At 35.3% G+C, this 27,764-nt stretch overlaps 1 protein-coding gene across 4 annotated transcripts in view; it reads right to left on the bottom strand.

Annotated features, from left to right (window-relative positions):
- SMAP1 (small ArfGAP 1) overlaps positions 1-27,764 on the bottom strand; it is a 91,482-nt gene that overhangs the window by 22,074 nt on the left and 41,644 nt on the right. For 2 of the 4 annotated variants that reach the window (XM_041477439.1, XM_041477442.1), the window contains exons 5-7: positions 26,429-26,503; positions 22,263-22,343; positions 262-346 (exon numbers count right to left, since the gene is read on the bottom strand). In XM_041477439.1, the coding sequence (XP_041333373.1) occupies positions 262-346; positions 22,263-22,343; positions 26,429-26,503 (241 nt within the window). The remainder of the gene's footprint in view (positions 1-261; positions 347-22,262; positions 22,344-26,428; positions 26,504-27,764) is intronic. The other 2 variants (XM_041477440.1, XM_041477441.1) reach the window with 2 other exon arrangements.

Here is a 27,764-nt window from a genome sequence, read left to right as displayed (position 1 = left end):
ATCCACAAGGCCTCTGAAGATCACTTTGATAACTTCCCCTTCCCACAGGATCTCATTACTCTCCCTAGCAAAACATAAGTACTGATATACCCACATCCCAATGTAATTTTCTGTTATAGTTTTAAATTCATGCATGCAATCTTATGGTTTTCAAATTAATCTTCCAGTAACCACAGTATAAAAAACAAAAAGTATACCTATTAAAATATAAAATTGCATATCTATGTTTGATTTAAAACCAAGCAATTATGTATTGCTTACCAAGTCCTAAAAGGTCAATAGTGGGTTCTGATGACTTTTTTGGACTTGCTTTAGCTTCTGATTGCTGATCCTCTTTCTTCTGTGGCTTGTACGGGAAAAAAAAAAACAAAACACAAATAACATGTCTGAAAAGATTCAGTGCTTAAAAAATTTTCATTAAAGACACTGCTTTGGTATCAGAAGTAAAAGTCCTTTTCCATATTTGTTTATCATAATGAATTTGATTTGCAATGAAGTATGTGGCAGTTATGGTCAAACTGGCACATGACTGTAAAAAATTATTGTTCACAGGTATATATTAAATTTTAAAATAAATGTAAGTTTGAGGATAGTTTAAAATAAACTGAATTCTTAAATTGAACCACTGCATATCATGCAATAGGCAAAAAGCTGTCTGTAATTTATCAACTCATTTCAACAACCAAATGATATCATTCTGTAGCATAAAGAGGGAAAAAATAAAGTTTTTAAAAGCTTAAATTTACAAACTAGAATCATACTAATGATATCAGTTCGCCTTTCTGTAAAGAACATCTGCAGAACGTGTACAATTTTGAGATGCTGAGCACTGATGCACACAACCTGAGTTCATGACCTTTCCCTTTATAAACCTGAATACTAATAACAGCATTCTTCTCCTTCTGAAAAGGGAATTTCTAATCTTCTCTTGCCCAGAGACTTCAAAATGTAAGATGGTATTGATGTGAAATTTGATTATGAAAATTACTTCATAAATCTGTTTATAGGTCTTCTCACACCAGTATCAGGCTGATCCCCTGAATCCATCAAAACATCAATTTCTAAAATGAAGTGGTTAATAGTAGTGACATGACAAATGCATTTCTTCATGTGCATTTAATGTGCCTTTCTCCATACTTATCACAAAAACCTGAAGTGGACTGGTTGATCAATGAGTACAGCCTTTAACTAGAAGACACTACCCAATAACAGTGGCAGGACACTGTCAGGCTGGGCACTGGGCAGACACTGACAGAACCTGCTTCACTCACACCTTTATCACATACATAACGTGGCTTTCACAGGGTCACTGAGGCTCCTTAGGGCTGCAGAAGTCACTGCATCTTAGTGTTTAGCATTAGGGAAGCTTTAAAGTTCAACACAATTCTATAAAGATCTGTTTTAGGTACTCCTCTACTTTCTTTCTCTTCTGTCAAAGGGGGATAGAGTACGGAGCTTGTTGTTTGTAAAGAGCAGTGAGGAAACTCAAGAGTATTCAAAGGCAGCCCAAGTGAACAGAAGCCTGTTACACCACAGACACTCCTCTTGCATGAGCAAATCCCCACTGAAAACCCTCAGCAAAGAGCCACAATTAACCAAAATCCACTCCTGAAGGTACCACAAACAGGTATCATCACACATAATCTGACCCTTGCTAATCTCTCAGAAATACTTGCTCCCTCTTTCCAAAAATCCTTAGTTTGACTTTACATATCTTGCTCAAGATCCAGCTATTTGGGAAATAGCCTGATGAAAAAACAGTCCATGAATTCCCTGATTCTATTGTGTATTTTAACTTTCAACACCGTGTTTACAATCTGGAGCATAGCACACCAATTCCAAACACAAAAAAAGTATAGTTTTTGAAAGTAAACCATGACAACATATCAAGAATTTTTTAAAAGTGACAATTCAAAATCAAGTTTTCTACAACTGACCATATCTCAGTAAATATGCCATAAACCAACAAAATTATTATTATTATTATTATAAACACTAATCAGAATTAACAGTAAGTACTTCAGAACAGAATGTGCCATAACACCTCGAACATTTGAGTTTTTTCTGTAAGAAACACTATGGGTCACAGAAGTTGTAAAAAGAAGCATTTCTGACATGCTCCTTTATTTCATGAAACTGGAAATAGCTTAAAAGTTATGAATATAGAATGATTTCTTTCAACTGAAAAGAAAACCCGCTAGAATTATATTAAATATGCAAATTTTCATTACACTGTATTAGATTTCTGATAACTACCTAAAACCACAAGTCTGAAATAATGTAAAGCTTGACAGGTCAGTTTGAATGCAAACTTTTCACAGAAGTCAAACACTTGTACATACATTAATAAGAACTGAATAGAAAGAGTTCAAATAGCACTTTCTTTTATTTGGTACTTGCTACTGTGGCAATATAATCTCATTATCTAAACTAAAATTTTAAAAATATGGGAGGAATAATCTGCTTAGGTCCTCTGTTTTGTCAAATAAATGCTTTCAGTACATATCAAATGCATATTTCTGTTTCATCACTCTCCAAATAAGAAAGGCAATGGGGATACAAGGTATAAAAATATGAATTTCTACAAAAATATGCCTTAAAATGCCCTTTTCCAATATCATAACTATTATTTCTTGATCAAAAGTTTCTGTCCCATTTTGCTCCCTTGCCAGATTTTAAGGTTAAGATTTTAAGGTTTAGATTTTAAGGTTATTTCATAGTTAATCACTTTAAGAAAAGCTGCAAAAATTATTTTCAAGGTCATCAGTATATCAAATATTTCTAGCCATTAATACTGTATTTGTTTCCTTAGTGAAGATTTTCTCCTTAAAACACTATTCAACATCTTTGCAGCTACACAATTTTCACCAACATTCTAACCTTCAGTCTGAAAAATGAAAAAACACATTAGTCACCTAACATTTACCAATAATTAATCTGTATAACAGCAGACACACAAAGCAATACTCAGCAGCTACTTGGAACAAAAGATCTTCCTCATAATTATACCTGCAAAATGATTTTGTTCCCCCATTCTCTCATCATAATAAGCACCATTTCCTGGAATTTCTTATCTTCCTGTCTGAGATTTCAATCAATTCTGTAATTCGGTATGCCTTTATTTCTGTTTAAGATGCTTCATGGCACATAGGAGGGCTCCTGTACAAATTCAGAAGACATTTGTTTGGTGCTTAAGGTCTGCCATGATTCACAGATAGACAGGGACTTCTCTAAAGTCACCTGCACTTAGGCATAAACCAGGTAATGCACCAGTGGGATGAGTTAGAACAAGAAACTTGCACGCACACAATTATTTTTATGAATACCTCAATGACCCTCACTATCATGCTGCTTTTGAGAGTCTTGTTCTCTGTTCAGTCCCATAGATTCTGCACTGTGGTCCACCTGAAGTAGATATAACAAAAAGCAACAGCTTCCTTCAGCGCTCTCTAGCAGAGATCATGCCGTATTTCAGGGTTGAGGAGAGAACCTCAAGAGGTCTCTTCCAGCCCATATAATTCTGGCATAAACAAGGTATTGAAACTTTGGACAAGAACAAAAAGGAAGCCACACTGGAGTCAATAGAAAATTTTACTACAATCATAAAGTGAAATGTGATGTTTAATTTCTTTTTAGCAGTTTTGCCCCAATAGGACTCATTCATGACTAGGCTTTATGTAGAGAGTGGCCTTTCAAGATGTTAAGTACTGCACTCATTGAGCACAGAAGTGTGCAACACGAAAAAAACCTGCATAACGAGGCAGTGACATTTCTTAAACTTACTGTTTAATTTAGTGTTGTGTTGTATCTAAAAAATACCATATTTTGTAGAGATGCAAGGTAGCATGACAAATACTTGGGACTCTTGCTGCACTAAGATTCATCTCAGTTTCTATTACCAGTCTCCTTGAATCCCACAGCAATTATTTTTAAGTATTGACACCAGTACTAGATAACCTATTCCTTGTTGTGCACTTTGGAATAAGACCACATTAAAAACAGGAGACTAAGCAGCATTAAGTAAACTAAAAATAGCATTAAGAATCTAATATGAAAAAGGCAAGTAGAAGGAACAGGTACACAATTTTGTGCATTTACTTTCAAGTGGAGCCTTCAAGGGTACTGGGGCTACTATTTTTTTATGACATCCAAGATTGTCTTAGTAATATATGTGGATTTAGTGAATGAAGTACATGGTTATAGCAATTTCTAGATATATTTACTTCAGGTCATGAATTAACAGCTTCTCATTCAAAATCATTTTTACGCTGCTAGTACATTTTTCTGAAATACTGTCCTTGCAAACAGCAGAACATCAATACATCTTTGATATGCAGGTCTTACATGGCCATTTTTCACAGTTGTCACTAATGGCCACTATATTACCCTTCAGGGTTCTTCTCATGTTGGAGACCTACAGAAAGCAAGCAATGTTTACTGCCTTCAATTATTCTGAGATTATTGAAAACCATTTGTTTCCAAATATCACTGAAAGAAGCTGAAGCCAGAACAAGCTTCAAGAGAGTTGATTCTTTTACATCCTCCACAAGATCAGCATGACTTGGAATTTTTTACCTAAAAAACTTGAGTCCTTGTTATGAAAAGAGCCACAAAAACTAATTTAAATTGCCCTTTGATCAGTAGCTATTAGACACTTTGGCCAAATTAAGGAGGCAAATAAAGAATTAACTTTGCAACCTCTTACAAGTATTTTCACCTATTAAGCACATATTTTCAGTACAGGAGCAGGGACACACATTACTCAGATCCAGTATAGGCATTATAAATTTTTGTAATCCTGTAGATGACAGGTAACAGGGATACATTAATCTTTCATTGTTTTATTTTCCAATGCAGTCCTTTTAACATTCCACTCTTCTTATGCTCTTCTTGTTTCTTCAGGGGCAAGAAGCAAGATCCAGGGAACAACTGGTTGCTCAGTTGTCTCACCCCAATACCTAGGAAGGCAATGGAACAAATAAACTGGAAACCAATTCCAGGCACATAAAGGACAAGAATGTTAATTGGAGAAATCAGCCAACATACCAAACTAACACTTTTAACAGTGTCGTGACTGGCTTGGCAGACAAGGGTGAAGCATCACAGGGTGATGCTTTTACTTCAATAAGATTTTGTGATGGCATAGATAACTGATTAAGGTGCCATCAAGGAAGCAATTCCCTCTTCAAGCTCCGGCTTTCATTTCTTTCTTAGAATCCAGTGATGAATGACTCTCAATTTTATACCCAAATCAAGTGATGCCTTAATCTTGTCTGCTGTATATCTACAAAACAATAATGTGACAGTATGGTGCTAATACCACATCTGTAAGTAGTCCTCACACAACAAGATTAATCATCTTTCAGTATCTAAAAAGCAAATATTTAAAAATATTTATGAACTCCTCATAACTCTACCTCCACCAAAATGAACAACTGAGAAATTATGTTTACACATAAGAAGCAGCATCTCTTTCCTACTTAATTAAAATGGAAATCCAGAAATTAGTATTTGGACCTTCACCTAATTTCTCCGACACCATCACTGCAAATCAACTGGCTTGAAATTACTGGATATCCAGTGATTTATATGCTGGTAATCTCCATATACCTCCACAGTGCACCTTGGCCAACTATGATGCTCTGTGCTAAGAAACCATCACAAACAAAATCTAAAAGCAGACAACAGTGGAGAAGACTAGATCACCTCTAACTTGTCTGATTTTAATGCAACCAAGTGCACAAGCCTACTTTAATCTCACACTGAGATGATGCCTTCATTAGTGGAAGCTGCACCAGCCAGTCTTCTTGTAATTCATAGAGATACTGTCTATGATTTAATTAATCTTGCTCATTTCCCTACCATTAGAGAATTGCAGGGTTAGTCACCTATCAATCTTGTTCATTTATCCAACATCAGCTCTAAGACTTCAAGGTAATTTCCAGCCTATCAGGTTTTGAAAATGTCCAGTTTATCAAGTACAAAAATCTGTACCAAAGTTTTGAGGTTTATTCTGCTGCAGCTCTGGCTTTGTCTTTTAAGATGAAAAGAACACCATTGTCAAAAACGTACAATTTACACAGAATGAGAGTCTTCCATTCCATCATGAAAGAGCATCTTTTAACTCAGAAACCTGTATTTAATGTTGCATTATTGGGCAATCCTCCTTTATTTTTCTTTAATAATTTTGTGCAACAACAGAAGTTATACGAGGTTTAATTTTGAAAAAATGGGTAAGAACACAGGTTAGGCCAGGAAAAAAAAAAAAAAAGTCTCTGCTAGGTCTCAAATTAAAAAAGAAAGCTCCATTTTACAGAAATCAATATTGGTCTTTATTGAGCTCTCACAATGTATTGCTTTCAATATACTACTAGTTACACCATTCTAGTTCAATCTAATTTATGTGAAATACTTTTCTTGAGTTAAATGAAACAAAATAAATCAGCAAGTAACAGTGTTAACTACTTTCTTCACATCTTAAGTTCCAGAGTTGATTTTACAGACTTGTTTCCCCCTCTTATATGTTTCTCTAAAGCAAATTATTAGTGAATAAAGATGTTTCTTTGACAAGGACAAGGGAACTGATAGGCACTTTATACTGTATGTTTTTCAAACTAATTGCCTTTATGGGTCTGGCTGGAATGGAGCTCACATTCTTCACAGCAGTCAATACAATGCTATATTTTGGATTTGTGGCTACAATACTGTAGATAACACACTGGTGTTTTGGCTTTTGCTGAGTGGTGACACTTTGATAACTGTATCATTTTAGTTTTGCTCACTTTGCACAATTATATTTCTTGTTTTGCTAATTTAAGCAAGCCAACCTTCAAGCACCTCCTTAAGTACATTCAAGGACTACACACAAACACAGACACACACATACACTTAAGAATCAGCAGTACTTCCCTATTGGTAGATTTTCTTCACAACCACCTTCTCTTCCCTTTTTCTGGCACTCTATGGACTTTGTCAAACAGATGCAAGGAGCACATGAGTCAAGTGAATCAGCCTATACACAAACCTCATCCAGCAAACTACAGTGAATTCCCAAATTCAGTTTTCCCATTGAAGCTTAGCATACACAAGCATCAAAGATCTGAGTATTATAGTTTTGCAGTTGACTCATCCAAAAGTAAACTCCAAGTCCCTGGAATGGGCAGTAATGCTTTCTCACAGAAACTTTGGCTGAAAATCTGCAGGAGATGGGATTGTGAAGAAAACTGAGTAACACCTGAAGTGTAAGTCACAGACTGTAGGAAGTCTAGCGTGTCAGTGGGGTATTTAATCTAATTTTCTTCAGCCAGCTATTTTTTGGAGATAACCATTAAATGAGAGATTCATTCTGCCTCAGAAAAAGAGAAAAAAAATGAAAGCATTGCCAAGTCAATTCTCCTCCTTCCTCTGTACAGAGATTATAGTACAGCACATAGAATGTTGCCTATAGGGGATATGGTTATATATGGGAAAGACAAAAAGGAGGGTCAGTACCACCATGACTGACTACACCTATTAAACACACACCTGTTAAATTCACATATGTAATTCACGATGCTATGAGGTCTATGGCTCCTGCCACCAAAGCTCCCTTACTGCCAAACAAGCTTGTCCATTCCCAACATTCAGCACCATGCCAAACACATCTGGCTATCAGGTGCACAAGATGGGCAGGGCAAGACAAGAGGGAAGTAGAAAGCTTTACATGAGCTGCTTGGTTGACAGAACAGATAACATATGTGAGGTCTTCTGATAAGGGCTACATTTTTAATGATAAAACAGTAAGAATCAGATCTAGCATCAAATACATTGCTCTGCAGTCAAACCCACTGCCTTTTTAAAATTACTGTTGTAGTAAAATAGGAAAAGAATACAAGTTTATTAAATAAGTAAGGGCACTGGTATCCTTTCAGAACATTGTTTAATATTAAAATACATTCTAGGGCCTACGGTCTAAATTTATGGGCTACTCTTCTGCACATCCCTGTTCCCCAGAATACTCTCCTCTGACAGGCAGCTGAGGGCATTTTGCACGGGAACTGACAGCTGTGTACAAACCTTTTTGGTAAGGCCTGGTTCAGAAGTGCCAGCATACAGTGAAAATACTGTGATTATTTTTTTTTATAAACAGGAGATTCAAGTTTCCATCTTCTGTTTCTGTAACCTTATGCAAGGTTACCATCATATGTACAGATTTTAAGGGTTTTATAGCTCTAAAAGATATGTCATTCAGTAAAAATGTAAACCACACCAAATACTTTAAAAACAAGCCGAATTTTGCCAAATTCACTACTGCAAGATGACAGTGTAAATAATTCAGCAGATTTTAATACCAGCATTTAGGATTATCATTGACCTTATTCTCATTTACACTGTGTGAGAGCATTTAAAGGGGTAGCATACATAGTACAGGACATAAGCCACATGATTAATACCTCTAAAGTAGAAAAACACTACAGTCAGAGCAGTCATAAGTTACTAATCTAAAAATCTCTCCTACTCTCAGGCAAGATATCAGTCACTGCCAAAATCTGATTAATCAGCTGTCCAGTCCACTTATCTGCTCCCATTTTCCTTCACATTTTTTTCCTCAATTTTCCACCTTAATGAAAAATTCATACGAATCTAGAACTAAGTCTGTTGAAAATGCATCTGATTACCATTGTATTTCTAACTCATATGCCCTACCTTAACTACAAGAAGCCTTATGAAAGCTGACGATACATCAAATAATTTTGTGAAAAGCACTTCTAACTTACTTAAAAGCAATTTCCAGTTTACTCACTAGAGCTCATATACGCCTCTACGGTTACTGAACAAAAGCTCTCCTTTGCTCTTAATACATAGGAATTGCATGCCCTGTGCATAAAGCAATTGGATTCCTTCCCTCTTCATTACCTGCTTGCAATAAAACTTGCAGGAGAGCATAAACATTTGAGAATTGCCATATGAGAAAATAATGTTAGTAATTTACTATATCTTGCAATAGGTTTGTAGATATTTTTCTGATGCTTACGCTCTAAAAGTTTAGTCTGTATCCATTTACAGCATTTCTCATGTAGGCACATCCTAGAATTTTTAAGGAATATTTTTACAGCTTTCATATCTGACCTGAAAATAAGTAAAAATTAGTATTTTCATAATATTTTATTTAAATGGCATTAAAGATGTATCGTGTTATTTTGTTTACCCTCCTATAAAATACCAGCACTTGTTTTTTTCAGACTTGCAACTAAAGATGCAGAAATTTAGAAATCAGATTAACTTCTCAGAACTGAAGATACTTTTAGCAAGCAATGAATTCCTATGTTGCCTAACTAGCAAAAAAGCCAGAAAACTGACGCACTATAATGAAGCACAAGTAAAACTATGTTGCTATCATTGTGAAGTAGCATTGACTACAGCAACTCTGCAATCAAACTCTGATGCATTTCTAATCAAGAGGAAAAACCTGCATGTCAACAACAAAAAAGCCATCATTCTTATTTATCAAACTGGAATTATCTTGAATCAAAGAGCCAAGCCAAGGGGAAAATGTAAATTGATTATTTAAGAGTCTATTGTGATTATTTCAGTTAATCACTCACAGACACTAAACTACGCACACTCACCTGGGTAAGCCTAATTAAGGAATTCACACTAAGCAAACAAAAAACCCCAAACTGCCTTTTGATGTTACAAAATATGATTCTGTACACACTAAGGTCCTTCAGTCAAAATACATATCCAAAGAAAAAATTTTTAAAGTGGTCCTTGATCTACCATCTTCACTTTAAAATCCTGCGTATGTGGATTTCATTAGATTTTCACAGTTAGAGCAAGATACTTGGGCAAGATTATGTAAAATACATTATATCTTTAGTAATTTGAATTAAAAACTTCATGGCAGAAATAACAGACCTTGCACCATAATCTTATTCCATTAATATGATTTCAGCTGGGTCTAGGCTAATACACTAATCATTTCTGTGAAAATGGATTAAGACTATTCCTTTGTTCTTACTTATTGAACAAGCAGTACTAACACTGTATTTTAACTGAATTTAAAATGTTAGCTCAGATCTCATTTAGTCAATATATTTCAAGAAGGCTTAAAACCTTTTATGTCTTGTACTTAGCAGAATTGGTTTAGCTCCTTTCTAATGCATCAGACAATTTTAGAGGCCCTTTTACCTTGCTCAAAACGACGTATGAACCATGTAGAAGTACAATTTCCTACAATTAAGTTGCCTTTCTTTTTATACTTACTTCTGAGACTTCAGAAAAGTATCAGAAATAAATCCTTATTCTTATATTCATGCATTAAATCTATATAGCAACAACCACATTGGAAACAATAGTTCTATGCATTCAGATTCAAATATATTAGGTTCTTAAAGTGGAAAAGTTAAGAATAGGATCTGAAAAAAAGAGGAAAAGCTCTTTTTCCTAAGTCTGATACTTGAAAAAACCATCAAAAGATAGCAAAATGATTCCTAGGTAAAGGTCACAAGATGTAGCAACTTGAAGCTGAGCTAGGGATGCCAAGACTGCAGAATAGGAGAGGCACACAGTTTGAGTGCAGAGGTATGCAAGTTTTCCAGAGATTCTGAGGGCAAAGATTTGAGCAGTTTCCTGCAGCTGTAGATCTTTGAAAGTACTGCATTTGAGCCCAAAAGCAAGGACCTGTTTACAAGGACACAAAAGGCAGAGAAAAAGCTGTTTATGAGCCCTCTTCCTACTTTGTATTATCTTGTCATAGAACTTGATTTAGATAAAATGGAAGAATTCTGCTTTTAATCCAATAAAAGCTGGGGTTTGCATCTTATATAATATAATATTATCTTATAGAAGAAATCACTATAAAGCAGAAAACCTCAAAAGATCCATCTTACAGCTAATCCAGTGTCCCCTTATGAGATCTGTAAATCGGATTAGGGTCAAAGTGTTTTAATGCATCTCAGTTTGCAAGCTGTGAAACGCAATAAACATGGTTTATAATTTTGTAAGCTATTTTAAATTCACCTTCAGTTTTCAAATCACATATTATGGTTATATGAACTCAGCTTACACATTTCTACTTGATTTCTATTGCACTCATTAGCCTCAGCAAGATTACAATAATGCAGCTATATTAGTTCTAGTTCCACATTAAACTATTTTCTTTTATAACTTTCCTTTCAAAAACCTTACAAGTAATACATAATACGACATCACTGTACCCAATCAGAGCTAAAGGGCATTTATTTGTAATTCCTTCTTCATATACTTCCAGACAAGAATGAGCTGTTTTAGGCATGGTAACTGATTGAGCTCACAGTAAAAAAAATTTTTAAAAATGCTTACCATCCCAATTCAGTATTCAGCTTCTCAGTATTTTCGTTAATTGTAACAGAAGTCTTTCTACATGAAACTTCATTCAATATCAGGATCCTACACCCTTAGCCAGCAATCACCTCATACCTTAGAACTTCCCAGGTGCTTGTATCATACTCACTGGTTAGTCCAGTGCGAAATGTGCTGTTAACACACATCAGATGTAATCACTGTATGTTTGTCTCATAAGTGAAGGCTCAGACAATCCTACTGCCCAGCAACCTGCCCAACTACCAGCACATATGTGACTGCCTCTTTTTATCCACTTCCCCCTGCTTCCTCAAGCTTGCTAGACCCCAATCCACCTTGATTTTTGTATTCTCCTGGTTTGGTCTGTGTCACCTAAACATCCCATAATAAGCTGTGTACAATATTGTGTCCCATTCCCCAGCTCTTTTCTCTCTGCATCCCGCATCCTACACCCTATTATGCAATCACCCCTTACTTGCCTGGTATTCCTGGGAAAGAATCTTTTTCCTTGACCCACCTCACTACTTTCCTTTGATGTACTAGAAGCAGATCACTGGCTCTCTTTTTACTGATTAGATTACTCCACCCCCTGTTGTTGTTCATCTGATTCTTACAGACTTTATGTTTTAGTCAGTCTTACAACATCACACTGAACAGTGTTTCATAGAAACAACCTCTGAGTTAGGACATTTTACTCAGAGTGCTGGACTCATACTCTGTACTGGTATAATTTCTGTCATTATCACAAACAGTATACTACAAACACTTTATGAAGTCGAAGCATACTATTTCTCTAGAGATGCATTTGAAAAAGCCTCTCAATTAGCTCCACAGAAAATCAACCCCCTCCGTGACAGCTAACAAGACTGAAATAGCCCCACAGGTTTATTTTTCTTACTTCTGTATCAGCTTGTTGCTTTCTTGAACTACTAGGGAAGTTAGGAGAGAGCTGATGAGTACTTTATCATCCTCATGTACATATACATAATTCTGTTCCACAAATGCAGAACTTAGTGAGAGGGAGAAATGTTTAATAAATACTTATGCATCATTAGCTGCATTAATTTCTTCTGCCAGTCAGGGTATTTTTCCTCAATTTTGCTCTCATTTCAAAGTTAATCACTTTGAAACAATTACTTTAAAAGCTAAGTAGTTTTAACCAATCATATGCAATACCAAAATGGATTTCTCTTTACTTAGGCAAGCACCATTTTCTTTGTCTTCATTCTCCATACCATCATGATCTTTAACATGAACTATCAATAAGCACTGCACCCGCCATCTCAACTGGAAATAAGTCAAGCTTCTTCCTGCTTCTAATCCTCCAGTTTAAATAAATGTGAACCTATATGAAATTTCTGTATATTCTGAAATAGCATACTTAAATAATCCTTACAAATTGTAAAAGCCTTTTACAGTTTTTATCTTCACAGCTTCAAAAATGCCAAAGTTTTTGAACTGGCCCTTCAGAGCGATATTACAAGGCCTCTGATTTGTTTATTCTGTCATCCATTTCTACATTTATGCTAAGATTCAGCCCAACCTGCTTCATTTAAACGAAAATAATCCACTTTTAAACCAAAGAAAAAGATACACTGATATCTATTTACAGTGTAAACTGAGGGTTAAGTAAGACAAAAAAATCTGTATTTTCTCTTGAACAGAAGTCACCCTAGTTACTACACTGTGTAAAATACCCTTTCTGCCTAGCCCACAAGCCTGCAGTAGCTTACTCTGATATGAAGTACAATATTCTCAAGTTAAGAGACAATACTTGCTGAGCAGAGAGGCAGGATAGATTTATTTTACAACAGTACAGTGCCATGCCTGGAGTCCAACTTCAGAACTGCCCCATTTTCTTCTAACTTCAGGTACCTATTTAATGAAAGAAAAATTTCAAGTAAAACAGAAACACAAGCTCATCCAGCTGCAATTCTTTTTTCAATACAGCCAAGATGCAATTCACTGCAGATGGGTTAACTTTTCTGAATGATATATGTAAGCAATTTAGCATTAAAGAGCTGCTAGCTATTTGAACAACTAGGCAACTGGCAACTTTTCATCTGACAAAATTATCTAGCGTGAGAAACGTGTCAATTTCCTTCAAATTGTGCTGAAAGACCCTGCTTCTATCTTCTCTTGCTTCTACCTCTACCACAGCTATAGCACTATTTTTCAACTACCTTTGAGTTAACTTTGTGAAGACATAATTATGCAACAGTACGAATGCTAGAGTCATAAAAGGTTCCACACAACTGTTCTAGCGCCAAAGGCAACTATCAAAATGCAATAAATTCAACAGTCCAAAGAAATATTATTTTTAGCAAAAAAGGCACACAATTAATACCTATGTCAATTACAAATTTAAGCTGGAAAACACACAGAGTTGTTGCATGGCACTGGAACATTGCTGAAACATCTTATGGCATATTATTATCATCATCATTCATTTAAAGCTTAAACTCATGTTGGAGATTTAATATTGGCAGTGACATCTAAAATAATATTTTATGAAAAATAAGTCAGTATCTTTACTCTTCAGTGAGAGTTGCACTTCTGACAGGATTTCCCAGTATGCCATTGCCCTATCTTGATGGTCACACACAGGAGTGAGATTAAGCACGTTCTAGCTTAAGTATGGTAAAATGAAACAGAACACACAAAAGCACTTGATTGCTTTGCCCATGCTCCAGTACTTGCATTATTTTAGGAAAACAAAGGAAGCCTATTATTCAAAACAAGATAAGATTATTATTTTGAGCGACATTATTTAAATTAAAAGTCTTTTTCCTCTTATCAGCTTCATCTTATCCAATCCTTATCCTTCTTTACATTCAGTTTTATGTATTAGTACTACTTAGTTAAATGCATTTACCAAAGTGGTACTGATACATGGAACTGAATGTAAAGAACAAAATAAATGCTTTGTTCCTGCACATTTGATTGACTGTACACAATCTTCTAACTAGTACTGTAATTTTTATAAAACTTTTTACATGAGATTGTATATTTGCAGTTTTAATCATGCATGGTCCTGTGGTCTCAAATGTCTCAGGACATCTTTTTCCTGAAGACAGCATCCACCCATGAGTAAGGCTGATTTAGTACATGCTTGTATTAAATGTGTCCACTTAATTTTGTTCAATATACAAATAAGCATATGTAATGTTGTCTTAATTGTCTCAAAGTCACCAGGAAAAATGATGAAGCTTATCACAAGCTGAAAATGCCATCTGTTAATAAGTCTTAACAACTGAAACCCAAGGCAGTATTATGTTTTGAACCTGCATGGAGCAAAAGTGTAACAGAGGTTCAATTAAAACTAAGAAACTTAAACCAGCTTTCTGGTAAAAACAGTTTGGCAAGTTAAACAAAAGCAAATTTAACCAAAGCAGCCCCTACTCAAGTTTTTTCTCATTGTTTTTAGATTCTACTTGCATAGAATTTTTTAAAATTGCATTAAAATACCGTTCTGCTGCAAGACCAGAGTGGAGAGGATCAAGCTGATACAGCAAACACACACAGGGCTGAAGAAAAAAAAGTGATACCCTTCCTGAACGCTGACTCCTTTTCCAACATCAGAAAGATAAAAACTTCTCTTTTTTTTTTTTTCCTGACAAAAAAGGGGTTTCTTTCATTGCTTCTACCTGCAATATCTGTTTCTTAATTTCTTTGTCTACAACTGCAAATACGTAATAAGAGCCATGCCAGATTAATTCCATTAAGTAGGACTATTTTTCGTGGCAATCCTCAAACAGAAGAAGTCCTTTATTACCCGCAAAAGGAATGAATAGCACCGTTTTGGGAAGAATCAAATTTGATTTGCTTTCCTCCAGATTAGCATTCAAAACAACCAAAGAACCCAAAATAATCTGATCTCTTCCGTAAGACTGAGAAGGTATGATTAGAAACATAAAACCAGGCTGGGAGAGGTCCACAGACTATAAAATGCAGACTGAGAAGCCTTAAACTCTTCACCCGTTGTGGGGGCAGAAGGCAGGGAAACAGGTTGCCCTATGTCTTATCACATACTCCTAAATCCCAAGCTTTAATTCTTATCTGCTTAGTCTGAATTTATGAAAACAAGGACTAAGAGCATAAATAAGACTATGTATTCAATCAGAGAACAAAACAGGTTTCTATTTTTCTGTTCCCATGATATATATGATTTTTTTATTACAATTTAAAGTAATATTTCATTTTATATAAAAATCAGAAGGAAAAGATATTTTAAAAATAAATCACTCAGGCAAATAATGCTAAGATGTCTAGGGAAACGTTATTATCAACTGTTCAAGTGATTTAGCAAATTATCAACAATACAGTATCAGAATAAAGAAAACATTTAGACTATTTATAACGTGACTCTGTATTTAAATTATCATTCAGGTCAATATTTGTGAATCCATTTATTCTTACAAGTTAAAAGTAAACACTTAAAGAGATCACTTTCACCCAACTGGTGTTTAGGCAGACACTTAACTATTCTGCAGGCTTTCATTTCTTCCATGCATTGTTACAGTGCTACTCAGCTCTAAAGAAGTGAAGAACACTACAGCACTATTTGCTCCAACTCATTTCTCCTTGTACAAAATTATTCGGATGATAACTTGTAATACTTTGGATAAGAAAATTACATCCCAGAGAAATAAGAGGGACTGATAGTTTCTTTTGCCTCAATAGTCCAAGCAGGTTGATTTTTGTGGGGGTTTTAGGCTGTATTTGGGGGAAAACAAACACACCATCCTGACAAGCTATGTTAAGCTCTTCCTATTTGGTTAAATAAGTATTTGACATATTGGTTTTCCTATATGAAGGAGAAAAGCTGCTAGTGTGACTTGCTCCCACTTTTGAGGGGTTCTCCGGTACATTTTAAAGGCAAATAAACCAATGTCTGTACCTCTAATAAAGGCCATCTGGTGCTGCCTGGTACCAGCTGACTGAGAGGCAGCAGCTCACTGTTACTGCCAAGTTTAATCTGCCAATTTAGTCTTCATTTTGGGGAAGAAAAACAGCATTTGATATACTACCATTGAAAAATAACCTCCAACTGACCCATTCCTGTCACTTGAAATAACTTTATACAAAAACAAGAGCCAGTTTCATATTCAAAATGCAATAAAATAAAACACACTAACTCACAGTGTCATTTTGAACTTCAGTTAATCAAGTGTAACTGCTGCAGTCCTTCAGAACCATTAATCATCCTGGTATGTTCAGCAAAATGAAAAAATCTTTAACTTTGAGTGTTGATATTAATCAAAAATCTTTGAGTGTTGAGTTTGCAAATGCACAAGTACTTAGTAAAAAAAAAAAAAGTAGTTTATAGTTCTTCATAAAGTTCTTTATATCTTAAAAATTTAACTTTACTGTTCCAGTACAGCACAATCTTGTCCTAAAGGGCTTTACTTCCATAACTTAGATGGTCCTCAACATGCAGTATTTTACAGAGAAAATATCACAATATTTTCACGACAGTACTCAACTCTTGTGAAACCTCTAAACTAAACAGCAGAGAAAGCTAACAGTGCTGAATCCAAACACTTCCAAAGCATTCAGTGTCATGGACTTAGCTGAACTTTCTAATTTTGGATATTAGAAATACTTACCAAGTTTTTCATGGACAGTTTTCCAAATAACTTCTGTCTTAATTCTGGGTTGTTAACACTGTAGTACACCACATTTTCTTTATTTAAAAAAAAAAAATTAGACTACATAAATAGTTGAAGCCTACAAAAATCTGAACATTTAGGCACACCAGTTTTCTTCTTCTTTACTGTGGGTGCACTCCAGGACCTCACAGCATCATACCTAGTGATTCCTTTTTTAATTTGAATTTGTACTGCAGAAGTACATAATCAGATATGTCTTGAAAAACTAAACAGTCCTGGTTGCTCTGAAATTCAAGGAGTCATTCATACAGATCAGTCTAACTTCCCTGTTCTAAATGAATAGTGCAAAGCACATGCCTTTACTAAATGAAATATTATTCCTTATATTCTTTGATTGCTTGTGAACAAGATTCCTCAGTTCACTCTGCAGCTCCTGTCTATCCTTGGGACACACAGTCTCCCCAGCTCACACACTGGCCATGTCCCAGCCATGCCCCTGATCGCTCAGCCCAAATGTCCTAAATGCACCTCATCTCCCACTTTTCTGTGCTTCCTTTCAGTGGAAAACAGGTACAAGGCAGATGGAGTGCACACAGAGCCTGCTCCAACATGCTGCATGAAGAATAGCATGGAGCTTACCTAAAGTGCTCCTCTGTACTCCAAGAAGAATCTTTAGCTTAACCATCTACACAGGTTAGATTTTATTGTATGAGGCTTTGAGAGTTCTCTCATGCACAAGCAGAATACTTATGCTACATATTCTTTTTTAAATCATCAAACAACTGTAAATTGAACACATCAAATTACTCAAGGATAAACAAGTCTACTCATGCTAGAAATAAAAAAGGAGTTCAGTGGTTTACTCTGTTCCTGAACAGAGAACTTGTTCAGTCAGCTTAAGCAGAAAAGAAAGGAAAAAAAAAAGAAAAAGAAAATCATGGCTGATTTGCGAAATTTCACTACCTTCAGCTGTGCAGAAGAGTAATTAATAAGGAGGGAAAGCTCCTCAGCAGATGATGAAAGGGCAGGCAGAATGATGAAGTTTAAAATTGCCTAGTGAAAGTCTAACTTTTTTCCGGCTTACAACTTAAAGGTTTTCTTATGTAACTACCAACAAAACACGTAAGATTGGTGGCCAAACTACAGACTTTCTTCCCCTCTCCACTAATAAAATGCATTGCACTCTTGCAATGTGAGACTTACTTTTTTAGTCAGTTTAAAATCTCTTAATCTTAACTGCACCAAACATGTAAAACTTGCTTTCACTACATGACAGTCTGCCTTATGCTATTATCCTGCTGTTGGCCCATAGAAAACATTAAGAAGCACTCAATTAGCTCAGTTTGATTATTTATTTCTGCAATTCAACACATTTTTAATATTGCTAAAATTTGCCCTTTGTTGTTTGCCAACAAGCTGGGCTTGGAGTGAACATTCAGCTTCAAATAACCTAGCCCCAGTTTTCATGTAATGAAAAATTACATAATAATTGTTACAACAGTTTTCTTGAAGTATTTTTCCCGTTTCTTCAAAGTAACTGTAAGGATAAGGTTCTTTTAGGCAGAAGCACTAAGGAACCTTGAGATCTGCAATTGTGGAAATAGCATAGAGAGAGAGCGAGGAAAGACCCTGGGTAAGTTACGCAAGTTTCTTAACTTTCTTCAGTTAGACTGAAAAAAACCTTACAGCTGCCACTAGCTTGGCAATGTCATGTGTTTTATTAAGAGTTCTGAAGATCTGATGTGGAACATCTTGTTGTTGGCTGCTTGTAATAAAATGCTAACCACTGAACTAGATTCAATCAGTAGCTGACATAGTAAGTATTGCATTTGCGGGGTGCCTCGATGAAGGAAGGAATGATGAATCTGACTCCATGTTCTCAGAAAGCTAATTTATTATTTTATAATAGTATATTATATTAAAGAATACTATGCTAAACTATACTGAAGAATACAGAAAGGATACTTGCAGAATGCTAAAAAGATAATAATGAAAACTCTTGACTCTTTCCAGAGTCTCGATACAGCTTGGTACTGACTGGCCAATGAGACAAAACAACTCACAACAGAATCCAAAGAAACAATCACCTGTTGATAAACAATCTCCAAACACATTCCACATGGGCAAAACAGAAGATAAGCAAATGAGATAAGAATTGTTTTCCTTTTTCTCTGAGCCTTCTCAGCTTCCCAGGAGAAAAATCCTGGGTGACGGGATTTTTCAGAAAATGTGAATGCCAGAAGTAAGATCTTGTTATATTACAAATTATCTAGTATTCTCATCAAAGTGAACAGCCCACAAAAACAGAGTCAAGCAAGTATCCTTGCTACTCACTATTCTGCAGTAGATCTCTCTGATCTTGAGGACATTCTACACTGCATATGAAATCTCCAATGTGAATGCTCACAAAAAGAATATGTCCCCAGAAATCCACTTCAAGCACATGATGATTCTTTACTCAAAAGCAATTTCAGTAAGAAAACTCACTATTATTAAATAAGTTAAAAGATGATGGTCTTTGTTTATCAAAGCATAATAATCAACAAAGTATCTTTTATGCCATAATTGCCTGACACATTAATGTAATATTGGTATCATAAGCTTACCACATCAATGCTAGAAGCTTTCAATAGTATTTGAAAATGCAAAAGAAATCATGCTAGACATTTAGCTTGCTAAAGGCTAAGGATCAGTCAGTGACAGGATCTAGTTATTGACAAGAGAAAGACTCTTAAATAGATGAAGGAGCAAATTAGCTCTATGAAGCAGAGGTAAGAACATGAGAAATGAATGTGAACATGTTAAATTTTTAGGACACATATTCTTGTTTTAAGAGCTAAGAAATTTTATCTCAACAAAAGATAAAATCGAAGTCACTAGGAACTGAAGACTTGTAGGAGTACATGACACATGAGAATAGATCTGAAGTTTTCTCTAGTAAAAAGATTAATTCTTTTTACCAGTTTAAGACCTCTAATGTTTTCCATCTTTATTGATTCTTCTATAGGATAGCTAAAACACTGCCTGAATTACCTCAATCTAAAAGAAGTCTCAAAATTGTGACAGAACAGCAAACTGCTTGCTCCCATATGTTTAATTAACTTCCCAAGCCTGGAATAACTAGACTGGAGGTCAACCAAGCCTGTACTAAAGGCCACCAGTGACTTTAAATATGAAGTGTGCAGACTTCTCATATTGTTTCCTTCTCCAGGAACTGGGAAAAATAACCATCTACTGTTTGATGTAATTGTTGAAAACATGGTAACTACCATGGTCAAGATGCCTGCACTCCCCTACTGATTCAGGAGGCAATATTTAAAAGATCCTACAGCCAGTTTGTATCTGGATGAGAAGTGTATCATTATGACTGAAATAGTAATGTTTATCAGCTCCCTAAAGCAGAATCACACCACAAAAGCAGCAATGTATTATTCCATGTATGAAAAGAAAACCTTTGTTTTCTACCTCACCAATACTGTCCAGCAGAAGTAAACATATGATACAGCTCTCCTTCATTTGGATTACAGAAAGCAACTAGACTTTTAAAATATATACAATTTACAGTGTGAAAGCAGTTTATTTTGAATGAATGATCCTTTAAAAGCCCAAGCTTGAAGAATGTCTTAAATTAAAAAGATGACACAGAGATGAGTTCCATTTGAGCAGTCAATGCTGACACCTTAATAATAAAATAAAATATGCTGCAGTACTTCAAACATTTTGCAGCTGTTACAACAGCATGATTATCTAATACAGATATATTTACCAAATTCCACATTCTGTAGTACAAGCATTTAAAATCAAAATACTTCTTTTTATTTGTCTAATCATTAACTGGCAACTTAATGACTTTTCAAATGTAAATCTAATCAGTGGCATTAGAATTGTTTTTTTATTTCAAGTGGTAGCATAATCCCTCAGCTGCAACTATGCTCTGCTCTCACATCCCCTCACTTAACCAAATATTCCCAGCCACATAACAAAGTTCACGCATCCCTACAAAGTGAAACTTTCTCTCCCAGTCCAAAAGTAGATCTTTGGGCTCTAGAAAGATAATGTTTCCAAACCACAGCAATGTTTTCAGCCTTTATAACTAAACTATATTATTATAAGGACCAAAATAAAACATTTAACTTGGCTGGACACCCCCATAAAGCTTCAGTAATCAACAATTCTAATATTTTTATTGTCATCCATAAACATACTTTAACCTCGTACCATATCAATAACAATAGCTCAGTGAAGCTTCATGAATTGTCATAAGAAAATCTGCTTCTGCACTAACTCATTCCAAACTTGCTTTCTAATTTAAGAAAAATGATATTTGTATTGGGGAGGGGCTTTTTTTCCCCTCCAAGTATGCATATATCTATTTTTATCTTGTTTTATTATGTAAAAATTTGAAAACGGAATTAGAAATACATCTGCAATCATAGTCTGTGAACACACAACATTTTTCATAATTGAAACAGCACTATGTGGGAATAAACTGACAGCTGGAGACTCCAATGCATTCTGCAGGCTACATGACAGACCTGAACATATTAATGGATTCACAAGATCAGAAAGACAACATCTCTATTAAAAGAAATGAATATATTTAATACTAAAATTACCCATTTCATTTTTATTTAATATTAACTCTGCAGAAGCGCACATGAAATTTTAATCGTACCTACATTGCTAAGGCTGCTCATTACGCTTTAACATAGCTGTGGAAAGAACCACCTTAAGTTCTTCGCTTGTCATGTTTTGTGACATGATCTTAGTGGCAAATTTTTAAGTTACTTAGAGCTACTAATTAAATTCTACAGATTTTACATTTATGTTTAAAATGGATTCATTTATCAAAGACAGCATTAGATGATAATACAGGACTCAATAAAATGGACAATTTTCTGTGCAAGAATAGCAGTGGTCCATGACCCTGAGGCTTTAGCTCAGCTGGTCAGAGCATGGTGCCACCAAAACCAAGGTTGGGGGCTCAATCCCCATACAAGCTGTGCATTTAATAGCTGGACTTCATGATCCCTGTGTGTCCCTTCTAACTCAGGCCTATTCTGTGATCTTAAAAACCTCAATTAGATTTATGGTCTAAGCCTAAACTTTAACAAAGTTTAACCCATTTCCCTCTTCTCCTAAACACATTCCTCATCATATGGTCAACCAACCTTTGTATGCAAGCAACAGCGCAAGCAAACAATTCATGTGGATTAACCAGATTACAAATCATATACATATACACATTAATTTTTTCCCTAAATCTCTGAACTTATCTAATACTATGTGCCATTTTTAAATACCTGGAAAAAAAGAAACTCTTATTACCTTTTCAGCTGTTAACTGTTTTGATGGTTTTTCTGATTCTTTCTCTCTCTTTTTCTCTTCTTTCTTTTTTTCTTTTTCCTTCTGCAAAAAGAAAAAGCATTTTGCTAGTACCCAATTTGCAAACATTTTGAATGTCTACAGCCATACAGACTATAAACAGAGATCTTCAGTTACTCCCTTTTAAATCATAGTTTATGCTTTTATCTGCTCTCCTTCTAGAAGTGACTAATTTTGCTCAAATACTAATACTAAAAATACTGTGACTTTTAGATTAAATTCAAGAAATTCACTTTTTTACTTGTTCATCTGCTTTTCTGCTTAATAAGCAGAAGGAAAAAAGAACCAGTATTGACTCTCCTAAGCTAAGCAGAGCTGAAGAGAAAAAATAATCTACAAGTATCTCCATGAACTCTGACAGCCTCTGTCACTGAGGGTGGATGACAGCTGCTCTGACCAAAGAACTAGGCTGAGGTAACTTGCAGGCTGCTTTCTGCAGAAAGGTACTAATTTTTAAAAGCCAATGTAGTAGTCCTAAAAAATACTCCTGAATGTAAAAAAAGTTGCCTTGGGCCATATGACAGGCCAGCTGAGTCATGAGACATTATGTTGTTCCAGAAAGTGAAAATATAAAGATCCCTTTACTTTGAATACACCATAATGACATTACAGATATTTCTTCACTTTAGTTTTTAATGAATGAATTTGCCAAAATTACTGACCCATCTGACTGAAGCAAAGCATAAAATATGCCTTAAGGAAGTATATAGACTTTCTAGGTTTGCAACTGCTTAGACACAGTGTTAGTCTGCCTGCATTTACCTTGTACACCTGCAGAGTAGTACTAGTGAGTATATTTGAACACTAAATGGATGAAACAAGGATTTACCATGTGTAATAAAGACAATGAAACTGTAGCCAAAAAAGCCTTGTTTCAGAAAACACTACTGTTTACAAGTTTCCCAGTATTAGGAGGAAGGTTGAGAGGCTAGACTTGTCCATGCAGCTCCAGTATAAAAACAAAACAGTTAATAGTTTGTGTCAGTAAGGAATATTTGTGAGTTTTTCCTTTTTTTTTAACATCCAGTATATACAATTTAAAAATTTTTACAGCATGCTATTTACTTAATATAGTTTTAACACGCAGATGAAGGTTTTGGTTTTTGTTGTTTTGGGGGTTCTGTTTGTTTGTTTGTGGTTATTTTTTAGAGGTGACTGGGCACAGGGGAATCCAAGTAACACATTCTTCAAAACTTCCAGTAATCCATTTTCAAACCTTTCACCATATTTACCAGATGGCTTTGGGCTACTCAAGTCCCGACTAACCCATGTGAATTATTTCATCAGGCATTAACCTGAACACTCCTGGCAAATCAGACTATCACACCAAGCACCTGCTTACAAGCAACAGAAAGCAATGACCACAGTTATGAAACCCCAATAGGGAAATTTGGAACATCTGTTTTGATGAAAAGAAACAAACACCAACATAATTTTCACAGAATAAAAGAACACAAAATTGAACACAGTGGTCCAAACTAGAGGCCTTGCCAATGCTGTAATCTCACCTGTGGAAATGCAAGGTGTTAAAAAAATGTCTGTATGACTGGGACAAGTATAAAGAAGTATTTTACTTTGAGGTCACATAATAACCTGAGAGTTGCAGTCTTATTGAACTAGGATTACAAATGCATAGCCACACCTCTCAATCAAGCTCAGCCTTTCTTCCACTACCATTTCACTGACCCTAGTACCAACCTGCATTCTAGTATACACACAAATTACACTGTCAGAGCAAAAACTTTTTGAAGTCTTTCATTTTCTGTTCCCACATCCCACTCCAACCTTCTCAAGTTGAATAATTTAAATAAACATAATCTCTTCTTCTGTAGAAACTTAAGACAACTGCATCAGAGGAAGTGTGACCAGCAGGTCAAGGGACCTCATGATTCTCCTCCTCTGCTCTGCTCTCACAGACCCTTCCTCTGCAGCTGGAGTCCCCAGCATCAGAAGGTCATGGACCCACTGCAGCCCAGAGAAGGGCCACAAAAATGCCTGGGGCTGGAGCACCTCTCTCTGAAGACAAGCTGAGAAAATTGGGGTTGTCTGAGCCTGAGAAGAAAGAAGACTCCGGGGACACTTCATAACAGTCTTCCTGTAGTAGTACTTAAAGGGGACTTCAGTAACAATGGGTTAGGGCTCTAGCAGGACAGTGACAGGAGAAGGAGGTATGGCTTTAAACTGAAAGTGAGCAGGTTTAGATTAGATACTAGGAAGAATTTTTTTACTGTGAGGATGGTGAGGCACTGGAACAGATTGCCCAGGGAGGATGTGGAACCCCTATCCCTGGAAGTGCTCAAGGCCAGGCTGGATTGGGTTTTGAGCAACCTGTTCATAGCAGGGGGTTGGAACTAGATGATCTCTAATGGCCCTTCCAGCTCAAACCATTCTATGACTCTACAATTCTATGATTTGATTCCTCTCCTCCCAGGAAAGGTTGTTTGAAGTGTCATGTAAATACTCTTACTTTTCAATCACAGTACCTTAAATTTCCTTGAATATGTTTAAGGGAAAGCAGAGTTAAAGTTTTTGCATTTTTTCAGCATGTCCTGATTTCCAGTTTGACTTCAACATTTTTAAAAATATGTTTTGTCAAAGAAACCTCACTTTTGGAGTAAAAAGTATCTGGAAACATTTATTTTTCAAGACTTCAAGAACAAGGAGGATTTGTAGCAAGTTTCAAATGGCAATCGCTTCATAAAGGTGACGAAATATAAATATATGCCTCTTTTTGCCCTTAACAAATCTCTGAAAGCTTAATAATGAATGTATTAAGACTTCAAATAAACTGTTCTCCCATGTTTCTACCTCCAAACCTCACAGTCTACAGAAACAGTCTTGATTCCCAGCAACTTAATTTTCACTGTGGACTTGAAAACCCACAAGTCTTTCATCTTCACACTTCCTGATTTCAATATTCAAGCTTTCTGCCTCAGCTCCATTAGATAAAAATGATTTCAGACTAAATAGAAACATTTCTCAGATGGTGCATTCATGCCAGAACTTCAACTCAAGTGCTTCATTATTTGCAAAAGCAGTCAAAAAGCACTATGAAGATAATAAAAATAAATTGACTTTATACTAGTCTTAAATTCTAAGCAAAGATTATTAATTTTTTTTTCCAAGTTTCATTTCTAATAACATGGTATACTAGTGACAAATAAGAAATTTCAAATGTGAATGCAGCGATAGAGGTAGATAAGAAAGTAAAGGCAAGTTGTATTCTTAGTGGCTTCTGCTATTCCGGTACAACTTACAACACATGACAAATTCAACAAGGCTTGTGGTCTTAGTCCATGACACTGACATTTAAATTTTAATTAATTTTTAAATACAGTTGAACTAAAATAATTAATAACTTCTGTCAATTTTTTTGTATTCAGAAGAAAAAAGCTTGATTTATGTTCACATCATAAATTATTTCATATATTGTATAGTCTCAGTTTAGAGTGAAGTATCTAAAGAACCTCACATTGGACATTCACATTCTAAAAATGCATTTTATTATTGTTGCAAATTGTGACATTTACTGAAAGTTGACATAAATGATGCCTTATCTACTACTTGCTTGTGTGTTATGCTTTTCAAAGATCATCTAAACAGTAAATGTGTTAGTACACACACATATCCCAGCCAGAAGAGATATTAAAACCAGAATGAGTCAATATAATTATATATTTATCTCCAAGGAGAATGAACTAAATGTCTGGAACAATACTGATAATTTTGAATCTGGAACAAGCAAGCAATACAAAAAAAGATACCAGAAGCTATTTCTGATGAGACAGGACAGTATCACTCATGCCCATTAGCTGGGAATTAAGTGGGTTTTGTGACACTAAATCAGAAGTTTTGTGACACTAAATCAGAAGAAAACCAGAATTTTGACATAACAACGCCAAGAAATAACAACCACGCAACATACTTTGCAGCTGTATTGGGTCTTTTCATTTAGCTAGTCCAAGAAAAAAGGAGAGATGTATCTCAAATGTGTGAAGTATTAACAGCAATTCAAACTCTCAAGTTACCTCAGTGAAATGACTCTATAGAGATGTAAACATTTGCGCAAAGCAGTAACCTGATAAGAGTTACACCCAAAACCAATATACCTCTGCTTTGCTCTTCTCAGCAGCAGCTTGCAGAGAAGGAGAAGATGCCAAAGGCTGAGCAGCATCAGATGATATCTGTACAAAACAGAGGAAAGAAATGAGAAAGAAAATAAGCAAGAACAGCTGGGAAGGGAGGCAGTAGAGGCCGCTAAGAGACATGATTTTAATTTTTTTTTTTTTCAATAATATTGATGGTAGTGGTTACACGACATAGAAGAAACATAAAGAGGAGACAAAGGTTTGTTTTTTTTCCTGAGTGCAATATTTAAAGGAAGCGTTTCAGGTAGGAAAGTGTGACTTATAATGAAAATCACTAGGACAGAATATAAGAAAATGAATGTGGATAAGATCATATCAAAGGCCTAAGAAAAACAATTAGGTTTCATTCATTGTTCAGTTCTTATCCAGTGTAACTACTGAAATATTAATGTCCTGAAGCATGAAGGCAGACTGTCCCAGAGGAGGGGGAGAGAAGAGAGTGCCTTTGTTCTTGTTCAATGCAACAGAATATTTTTATTAAGAGGAATGCAAAATAACTCTGAAAGTTATACATTAATTAAAGTTCTAATTAACTCTTCCCTAAGAACACTCCAAGTACATAAAGAGCTTAGGGTTAATATAAAGCCACATCTTAGCAGCAGGTTGAAGGATCTCAGACATGTGACACTTACATGGTATGTAAAATTGCTATTAGCACCACTAGACTTCCAGAATTCTCCAAAAGGTGTAACTTAAATATGCAACAAATACAGTTTGCTCAAAAAATAGGATTTCTCTAAAGGCATTTTCATACAACTTCCTATCCAATTTTTTTATGCATAGCTGATTACTTTAATGGAAACATTATATTTCTATTTCCCTTATTATAAAAACAAAACTGAAATACATTTTCCAAATATGTAGATCTTCAGAGCTATAAAACTGACACTTCTATACTATTTTGTATCACCTCTATTATCTAGAAGGAAAATTTAGAAAGAAATGAAGCTGTAACAGAGTAGGTCATTATGTTGGACCAAAATGAGCAATTTAAATGACATGTTTTTACTTAGTTTAAAAAAAGCAGCTCGCACTAAATGGAAACCTAAAGCTGATAAAAACCACCATCATATCTCATGTCTAAATACCCCATATTTCTTACAGAAAATCCTACTGTTGCTTTACTTATACAGCTGGAATATTCATAGAATTTACATATTTAGTATTTTTACAAAAAAACCTATGTCTACGCTGGAAGGTGGTGCAGAGCTGGAGGAAAGATATTTATGAAGTTAAATATTAAAACCAAATTTTACCTACAGAAATAGAAACAGAATCCTCATTTTTAAATCTACTG

The sequence above is a fragment of the Pyrgilauda ruficollis genome, unplaced genomic scaffold, assembly GCF_017590135.1.
Source record: "Pyrgilauda ruficollis isolate IOZ18807 unplaced genomic scaffold, ASM1759013v1 scaffold40, whole genome shotgun sequence".
Classification (NCBI taxonomy): domain Eukaryota; kingdom Metazoa; phylum Chordata; class Aves; order Passeriformes; family Passeridae; genus Pyrgilauda; species Pyrgilauda ruficollis.
Note: the sequence above shows the minus strand (reverse complement) of the source record. Positions and strands in the feature narration are given on the sequence as shown.